At 43.9% G+C, this 9,989-nt stretch overlaps 1 protein-coding gene across 2 annotated transcripts in view; it reads left to right on the forward strand.

Annotated features, from left to right (window-relative positions):
- Nucleotides 1-7,420, forward strand: part of nradd (neurotrophin receptor associated death domain) — a 44,577-nt gene extending 37,157 nt beyond the window's left edge. The window contains exons 5-7 of one of the 2 annotated variants that reach the window (XM_048529520.2): nt 2,016-2,211; nt 2,803-2,945; nt 3,708-7,420. In XM_048529520.2, coding sequence (XP_048385477.1) covers nt 2,016-2,211; nt 2,803-2,945; nt 3,708-4,015 — 647 coding nt within the window. In that variant the 3' untranslated portion in view covers nt 4,016-7,420. The remainder of the gene's footprint in view (nt 1-2,015; nt 2,212-2,802; nt 2,946-3,707) is intronic. The other variant, XM_048529521.2, reaches the window with a different exon arrangement.
- The last annotated feature ends 2,569 nt before the right edge of the window (nt 7,421-9,989 follow it).

The raw sequence follows: 9,989 nt of genomic DNA on the forward strand, positions 1-9,989 counted from the left end.
CCTTCAGCCCGTTGTGCCTGCACTGATAGAAACTACTTTGCATTAGTCCTACTTTCCAACATTTGGCCCATAGAATTGAATGTTTCAAATACTGAGCCAAGTACTATGTTAAAGTTGTGAATTCCTGCCACTGCTACCCTCCCAGGCAGTGCATTTCAGATTCCCATTGGCCTTTGGGTGAAATGAATTTTCATCAATTCCCCAAATCCTCCGGTCCTTCACTTTAAAATTATGCTCCCTATCTCTAATCCTACTGACCTTTCATCTGAGGGGAACAGCTGCTTCCTGTCCATGCCTCTCATAATCTGATACACCTCAATCAGGTCCCCTCTCAGCCTTCTCTGCTCCAAAGAAAACGACCTGAGCTTATGCAGCTTCTTCAGGGCGGCACGGTGGCTCAGTGGTTAGCACTGCAGCCTCACAGCGCCAGAGACCTAGGTTCGATTCCAGCCTCGGGTGACTCTCTGTGGAGTTTGCACATTCTCCCCGTGTCTGCGTGGGTTTCCTCCGGGTGCTCCGGTTTCCTCCCACAGTCCAAAGATGTGCAGGCTAGGTGGATTGGCCATGTTAAATTGCCCATAGTGTTCAGGGGTGTGTGGGTTATAGGGGGATGGCTCTGGGTGGTATGCTTCAAGTGGCAGTGTGGACTGGATGGGCCGAAGGACCTGTTTCCACACTGTAGGGACACTGTAGGGAATCTAATCCTAATCTAATCTCTTTGTAGCCTAACTGCCCCATTCTAGGCAGTATCCTGGTGAATTTCCCTGGCATTCGCTCCAGCACAATCATATCCTCCATCTACAGACCTGCCACTTTGTGAAAAAGTCAGTTGAATTTATTAGGCATGGTCTTCCTCTGACAAAGCCATACTGACTTTCCCTGATCAAAACTTATCTCTCCAAGTGGAGATTAATTCTCGCCTTCGGGATTTTTCTCCACTAATTTCTATGCCACTCATGGGAGACTCACTGCTCTAATTTCCTGGTTTATCTCTACCACTCTTCTTGAAAAGTGAAGCCACATCTGCTGTCCTCCAGTCCTCTGGCATCTTCTGTGTGGCTAGAGGGGAATTAAAAATTTGGGTCAGAACGCCTGTAATATCCTCCCACAGGAGCCTGGGATAAAAGTCAAAAACATTTCCCACTTTTTAAGCCCAAAACCTCCTCACTGACGGAGTTAATTTTCTCAAGAATCTCACAGTCCCTCTTACCCCTATTTATATAATGCCTTTAGATTCTCCCTAAGTTACCCATCAGTATTTTGTCATGAAACACTTTGCTCCCCTAATCGCTTTAAGTGCCCCTCCCCCCGCACTGTCTGAACTCCACTAGAACTGCCCTTGATTTGTCCCCTTCTGTACTTGTTTGAAAGCCCCTCTTTCCCTTCATATTTAGTCCTGAATAGTCCTAGACGTCCAGGGCTCCCTGGACTTGTTGCTCCTACATTTCACCCTGAAGGGAACATGTTGGGCCTGTGTTTTTACCAGTTCCAGTTTGAACACCCACAGATGCACTCGCACTCCAGTAGATGTAGCTGTTCACAGTCTACTTGGGCCAAATCCTGCCTCATTTTAATAAGATTGTGCACTCCCCCACCCAACCCCAACCAAAGGAAAAACCAAAGCCCCCTTTATTGCAGGCTGTCTTTTCCCTTTTCCATAAACTTCTAAACCTGCTGTGTTGTGGTTATCTTCACTACCTGGAACGGCTATGTGGCTTCATTCCCCAGAATTAGTTCCAGAACTGAGCCATTCCTTTGTTAGACCTGTCGGCATAAAATGCTGTCCTGAATAAATTTACACAATGATTAGAAGTTTGTAGTTTTCTGAACTGAGCCTGTAATCACACCCTGGGGTTATTTCTTTTGTCCGAAATGCTTCCTATGTTCTTTCAGTTCCAGCATCTATTATTTTGATTTTCAGCTCTGCTGTTTCTTAAACTTAGAATTGTTTGCAGTGGCTTTGTTGCACAGTGGATCTAAAATGTAGCTTTCATTCCCTCCTACTTCCTGTTTAGGCAAAAACTCGTCACTGCTGAGGAGGCCAGAAGTGGAACCGGTGAGAGATGACACCAAGTTTGACAATCCTGTGGAACCTGCGTCTGGTACAGTCAACTTCACTGCCTACGATACAGGAAAGAACATCATTCCAGTTTATTTTTCTATCCTTGCAGCAGTCATCATGGGACTTGTGATCTACGTCACTGTGAAATGGTGAATTTTACAGATGAATAACTTCAGATTAAGATTTGATTTCAGGGAAGGGCGAATGGCTCTTCACATTTTGTTACTGTCGGTGTCCTCCACCTCTAGAAAGGAAGGAAAGTCACCACCGAGCATAAGGTTGAGCTTCCAAAGGCCTGGAGTTTAATCCCTGGTCTGTCCTAAATACTTGGTTAGCAGCAGAGAAGAGGGAAGAGATGAATTTGGTGGGGAGGGGGATAGAAGTGAAGGAATGAGAGATGTTTAAATAACTCATGTAGTTGGATTTTGTGCTTGTGCTGTTGGGTGGATGAGCCTAACTACTGGTCTTATCCCACTGCCTGTAGCTCTCCTTGTGTCTTGTTACCCTCAGGTGCTGCCTCCGTTTTATAAGCCAAACCCCTCTCCTGTTTCCGAGACACCTGTTGTTGACTCGTTCTCATCTTCCTTTCACTCACTCCTCCTCATCATCATTTCTCACTTGCTCCTTTCTGCCCTTCCTGTTTTTCTTGCTGGCACTTGCCCCGCTCTTAGTCTCCCTGCTTTAATATCACTTCCCTCGCTCTTACACTTCTTTGCCTCTCTCTCTCTCTCCCCCGACAGTTGGAACACGTGTAAGCAGAAGAAGCAGCTGGCGAAGGCTCGAGCTGGGGAACTTGACGCGGGACCTGAAGGCGAGAAGCTGCATGGTGACAGCGGCGTGTTTGTTGACACCCACAGCCTCCATGAGCCACAACTCAGTAAGGGTATGACAGTTTGCCAGTGACCGACATTGTCCGTGCTGTGAAAATCCTTCCGTGCATTACTTGCTCATCAAAGTCTATGTTTTGTGCTGCTGCAGAGGCATTGTAGCCAGTCTCAGCTCTGATCTCAATGTATGTTTAGTTAGAAAGTTAGATCAGACGTTTAATCCTGTAATAGATTGAGCCACTGGTAGGAGTCTGCCTTCATTGCCTGTAGGTTTCGGGATTAGATGCATGGAAAAAGTGGCGAAATAGTGGAGTGGCTTTGGAGTTGAAAGCTAGGAGTGCTGTTTCATGCACTCTCCTTTCCTCAGGTTGGGTTCTGCTTTCAAGGAAGACGTCCTCCTTATGACCATGTGAGATGCCACGTGTTAGCTGCAACCTGGAATTTATTCCTGGATACCCGCTGTTCTCTTTCCTATAATTAACCAAATCCCTCAGTTTAGATTCTAGCCTGTAATTCAATTCTAGGACAAAAAAACACAAATTGCTGGCAAAACTCAGCAGGTCTGGCAGCATCGATGGTGGGAAAGCAGAATTAACATTGAGTCTGGTAACTCTTCATCGGTTTGGTTGTGTTTTGCCAGCAATTTGTTTTTGTTTGAGGTCTCCAGCATCTGCAGTTAGATGTTTCATTCAATCGTAGGCATGCTGTTTTCTGTCTCATTGTCCAGATTTCAGGTGTTAACACTCAATAGTGGCTCTTGTATAGATAACTAGATGTCTAACCAGATTTTGTTCTTTTCCTTCCCTCTTTCCTGTCAGTTGTTCATGTTGACCCATCCATGTACAGCAAGCTCCCACTGCAGAAACGCCAAGAGGTTGAACAGCTGCTCGATAGTCAGGATGGCACCCGACCTGACTGGCGCAGTCTGGCACGCCACCTGGGCTATGATGAGGAGCGGGTGGCCACCATTGGCCGTGGAGAGGACCCGGCTCACACGTTGCTGTCTGATTGGTCGATGAGGGATGGTGGCAGCTTGGATGTACTCTGCAAGGCATTGGGGAGGATGGAGAGGGAGGACATCGCACAGTGTCTCAAATCAGAGTCAGCTGTGACCTCACTGTTGTGACGCAAGGAGCAGTGCCCACCCTCAGCACCCACCCTCACCCTCTTCGTGTGTTGAAGATTCTTCTCTTGGCAGAAGGGGGTGGCCCCAGACTCAAAATGTGCTGAATCTCTTCAACTTTTTCAATCAGAAAACGTAGCTAGGACAGAATGGTGAGACAGTCGGTTTGGCTGTAATGGAATTGGAATGGAATTTGTGAAACTCAGTGGATGAAGCCTTGCCATTGGCCCACATCTTAGAATGTTTTGAGATGTGAGTTTCTTTTTGTTTCATTTTTAGGTATCCTATGCATGAGCTGCGTGGGCAGAACAGTCTGCTGCATTTCACTGGTTCCTGTTTGCTCAATTTCTTCTCTTTGTAAGGTGCTGACAGTCCCATCTGAGTGGGGTAAGCCAGGCTATTGGTAATGTTACTGTACTCTGAATCCAAGAACTCTTGCCAAATATCTACAGGCATCAGATCAAATGTCAACATATCAGCTTGGGAGTTTAAATTCAATGAATTGACCTGGAATGAAAATGATGACTGTGAAACCAGCAGATTGTTGTAGGATCCTGTCTGGTTGGCTGTACCTGCTTGGGGAAGGAACCTTGACATCTTTGCTCCCCTGATCTGCGTGTTTTCAGACCTACACCAATTCTTCACTGGCCTCTGCGTTGTCAGTGAGCCACTGATATATTCAAGAGGACGATTCACTACCAACTTGTCAAGGCTAATTAATTGGGAATGGGTATTAAATGCTGACAAAGCTCTGATCCTGTGAATTAACAATTTTAAAAATAAAACAGATCCCTTTTAGTGACTTCACTCCACTTCCTCACTTCAGTGACTTCTTTGCCTGGGATAGCATATATCGGTGAACTCTTCAGCTTGAAATACCATCACACTTTTCGAGATGATCAAAGACTGTTGTGGGCACTTCTTACTCAGGGATGGGTGTGTGCCTCTGGACGGTAAGAAAAAGCTTCATCCTTTGTCCACAACAAGAGAAAGGAATTTATGGTTCTTAGCACCAAACTGGATTAGAACATAGAACAATACAGCGCAGAACAGGCCCTTCGGCCCTCGATGTTGCGCCGACCTGTGAACTAATCTAACCCCCTCCCCCTACACTATTCCATCATTATCCATATGCTTATCCAAGAACTGTTTAAATGCCCCTAATGTGGCTGAGTTAATTAATGGTTAGATGGTTAATGGCATTTCTGGACCTCTGGCTTGGATGTCCAGTCAGTTTACAGTCTTGTTCACACTCCTTGTGTACATGAGCAGTTTCAGTTGATTTTGTTGATTCCTAAGCCAGGCTCGTATAGTTTAGGTGCTGTTCAACTGCCTGTTGATTTGATTCCCCTGCAAAACTTCTACGTATAAACTGGCCGACTGAACAATAAGTCTGACTGCAAAAAGTAACTGAACCTTTCTGTTTATTTTACAAATGAGCCTTTGTTTTTGGAATTGCAACTCCACTTAAAAAGAACGTGTCCTTGCTGGATGTGACACTGTAGCACCAGTCAATGCTGAATTCCAGCTTTGAAGCTGGAGAAGTGCTAATTTTGTTATCAACACTACCTATGTTTTAAAGAAATGGGTGATGGATGTTAGCAAATGTTCAGTCCCTTGCTGTCCTCCATTGCAATTTGTATAGGTTCAGTGGTTTTATAGTGGCCCATGGGCTTTCTCCAGGCCTTCTGTACATGGTTCAAGATGTAAGTTACTGAGAGACATTGGCATGAATGAAGCCAGGCAACAGGCCAGAAATCCTATCCCTGCCGTTACCATGACATCCCACAACCAGACTGGCTTTGACTTGCACAGCATCCATTATCGTAGGTCTGACCAGCAACAATATCATCACTTAATAAGCAGTGTTCAAGACGCTGTTGCCCTGTACAAAAATGAACAGATTTTCATCGCTGTGGAGCTGAAATTGAAGAGGATGAAGTGGCTGACTATGAAGCCCAGGCCGGAGGCTGAAACTCTCCAGCTTGCGACACCAGCCTTTCCTATATGTTGACTTGTTTTGGAATGGCACAGGAAAGCGAGTAGGTTAGTAGGTGATCTGCAGAGTAATTTCACCCATCTGTACATGGTCTGAGGTCACACATGTTTGAGAACTACACATTAATAGAATGTTGAATGTGACCCTTTAAGTTGTAATATCTTGCAAAGATTTAGATAGGCTCCCACACAATATATGGTTATTTGGATGGACAGGGGATTGGTGGCTTTGGGGAACTATATTCAAAGGCCAAAAGAATTCAAGAAAAAACTGACTTTTAAGTTGGTAATTCTGAAAATGTAACTTATTGGGGGCACGGGTATGTTTGACTTTGGGAGTGGCAGGCTGTTGTAAAGTGTTCGACTCTGCAGTTGGTGCATGATTCGTTAGTCTTAGGTGACATGAGTTTGCAAGTCTCTCAATCTCGGCCCTAGTGGGAAGACAGCACAGCTGTCCTCAGACAGAACTAACACAACTGTGGGGTGACCGACTTAAAAGTGTGAAATGGGAAACAGAACAAATAGTTTCCAATTCCCAAAGACAATTGAGCACAAGGCAACAAGAAGTACAATTTGTGATAAGAACCAAAATAACTGCGGATGCTGTAAATCAGGAACAAAAACAGAAGTTGCCGGAAAAGCTCAGCCAGTCTGGCAGCGTCTGTGAATAAAACATCAGAGTTAACGTTTCGGTTCACTGGACCTGAAACGTTAGTTCTGTCTTTTTTTTTCCCTTCACAGGTGCTGCCAGACCTGCTGACCTGTTCCAGCAACTTCTGTTTTTGTTCCTGTACAACTTGTGATCCTTCGTTGACATTCACCCAGTGGGGATTTCGGGAGCATTATTTGTGGCTGTTACCTCTGCTACAGCTAGATTTGAGAATGGAGTGTGGTGGAAGCTGTTATTGCTTTCCCTTGGCCAAAATAAAATCTTTACAGTGATCGGCATTGAATTTTGTGCTCTCAAGGTGGGCAAATCAGTCAGTCTTCTAAAAGAAATGTTAAGGTAGAGAAAATCAAAATGACTGCAGCATTAACTAAAATGACAACCAATGTCCAGCATTACAAAGTATTACCACTGATTTATTGTCTGTAATACCAATTTAAGGCAAATCGTTATCCTCATATGTATTGGTGTACTTTTTATTGATAAAATGTAAATGATAGGTATCTGGGATTTTGAAGAATCGTCAGCTTTCTTTGGCTGATGTCTTCTTTTTTGGAACTTTCTCCTGAGCATGAAGAGATGCAGTTGAGGGGTTTTCTGCCCTGGAATTGTTGCAGACCGTTTAATCTTCATCTCATTGTGCTGTTATTACTTAATTGTGTTTGACAAAGAAATTTTATATTCTTTGAAATTATCATCTTATTCCAAATAAACATTTGAAATACTAAGTTCCACCCCTTCCAGTTCGCTTGTGGTTTATTTTTCTTGTGGGTTAAGTAATGTGCTGATATCATTTGTTTTCATGGAATAAGAAATGTAAACCTTTCCCTGCTCTTCCCCTCTCCTCTCCTCTCCTCCCTCTTCTCAAAGGACGTTCCACAGGCACCAGCTTGCTTCCACACAACTGCCCACTCTTTGTCACATTGATGTATTTGATTGTGGAGCGTGCCATTGTCCAGTCTGATCTGGTATAAATGTGGAAGTTGGGTGGTGGAGCCGGAGAATGACTCGCATCTATAAATGGCTTACCCGAGTTTAGCACTGCTCCTGCTGAGGTTTCAGCTACTCATACTGCTATACTGCTTGCCCCCATCCATCATTAACTGCAGACGAAAGATGGCTTTAATTGAGATCAAAGCGATTTTGAAGGAGAATGTGATACTCTGTGTAAGCAGATCTTCAATGCAGTCAGATTTGCAGAGGTCAAAAGTGAAAGGCTGTGACATTCTGAATGGCATTGACAGTTGCTTTGTATGGAACACATTTACTGCTGGGTTTGGAAGGCCAGCTGGAGTGGCTGGAACACTTAGAACATTGCGTTTATCTTTTCATCCTGTGTGATTCTGCACTGAATACTTCACTCAAATGGGCAGTTAATACGTGAAACTAGAGAGTGAACCTCAGGCTGGCATCAAAGCAGAGTAAATGATCTTTGATTTGTACAGACTTTGGGCAAACCACACCTCAGGAAGGATATGGTGGCCCAGGAGGAAGTCCTGTATAGATTCAACAGAATTGATAGCGAAAAATCATTTCCTCTGCTGCAGTAATACAGAGCAATGGGCACAGTTTTCAAATTGGAGCCAGGTCATTTAGTAGCCAATTCACAAAGCACATTTTCACAAACTTTAATCAAAATCTGGAGCTCCTACACCACTCAAACTGTACCCCCACTACCTTGGACTTTTCTAGTCATGATTATATCCCATTAACAAACTTTTATTTCAAAAAAGTGTCTGTTAGAACACATTACATCTCCAAGATTGAGATTAATTTTATTCAATGCAATTTGCAAGGGATATGGAGCGAAGGCAGGTATATAGTTAAGGTGCAGATTAGCCATAATCTCATTAGGTAGTACAACAGACGTGGCCTACTCCCGTATGTAAATAAACGTTGCAGTCTGTGTGTTTTCCTCACTGCCCTAGCGAACACTGACACTAACTAGCATTCACGTTAATCTGGTTTTAACTGAAGTGATTAGGATGAATGTCTGAGCTGTGATTGGTCCGAGTCTCAGAACAAGTTCAGCATTTCCCAGTTAGGTCGCTGGTAGGCACCAGCTGCTTCTACTTTGAGTGAAGGTACTTGTGTCCCAATGGTTCAACTATCAGATACATTCAATACTGCCGTAACTGAACACTGCAAGTGCAGTAAATAGATACAGGGTTCTGGACTGAAGGAAAAATTAGCTGTGATAGTGTATCAGCAGGAACATTCATAGGCTAACAGGAACATGTGAGACTACTCCTAGTTGATCAACTTCCTGTTACGTTGTAGGTTCGCACAAGCAGAACAGCCTTGGGATGTAAACAGAAAGGCTGCTCTCAGGTTGCTGAGAACCTGTTGAAATAATCACGTGTGACTGGTATTCCCTTTGGCCCAGTCTGGATAACAAAGGCAGATTGTCTCCAATGAAGGATGGATATTAGTGATCCAGTTAGATTTTTACATGAGTTCAACAACCATGCTTCATGGCTTTTTTATTTAACACACTTCCCATAGTTACAATCTCACAAGTTACCAACATCATAACAATCATGACTTGCATTTATGTAGTTCCTTTAAAATATGGCAAGGCAATTGATGAATGCAATCGGATAAAAGTTAATGCTGGACCAAGGAAAGAGAGTTTACCTGGGCCAACCGAATGCTTGAAGCATGTGGGGAGGATTTGGATCTGAAAGGATAAGCGACAAGTGGAGAGGCCAAGGGAATTTCTGAAACTAGTGTTTCGACAGTGAACCACAGCAGCTAATGATGGGGAGAAAAGAGAGGTGGAGTTACACAGACCGGATTGGAAGAAAGCCAAGTTCAGATAGCTTTGTGTAGCTGGAGAAGAATATTGAGGTCGGGGTGGGTCAAGGCATCACAGGGACTTAATGCAATGTGAGAAAATGTAAATTGGTACCAGCAGTGAAACAGAAGCCAAAGTAGATCAACAAAGACAAAGTTGACGAATGAGTGGGGTGGTTTACTGTAAGATAGCAGAGGCTAATCAAAACATTGAGCCTGGCTAACAGAGTGCTCGGCAGAGAAAAGATCACAAGATTTCCTTTGGTACTTTTGGCAATCTCAGGAAGTCCAAAAGCAATTTTGTAACAAATGAAGTGCTTTGAAGACAAACTGAGGCAGGGTGAAACAGGTTATACATGTAGAAGGAAGTAAGTGTTTTTATGATGGAGGGAATATAAAGTTGGAACTTAGTTCTGAATCAGGTAGGATCCTGAGGTTGTGAACAGTTGTCTTCAGCCGGACAGACTGGGCAGGGTGGAGAAGAAATTGTTAACATTTCTTGTAGAATTTACTGCT

This window comes from Stegostoma tigrinum, chromosome 5 (assembly GCF_030684315.1).
Source record: "Stegostoma tigrinum isolate sSteTig4 chromosome 5, sSteTig4.hap1, whole genome shotgun sequence".
NCBI classification, from domain to species: domain Eukaryota; kingdom Metazoa; phylum Chordata; class Chondrichthyes; order Orectolobiformes; family Stegostomatidae; genus Stegostoma; species Stegostoma tigrinum.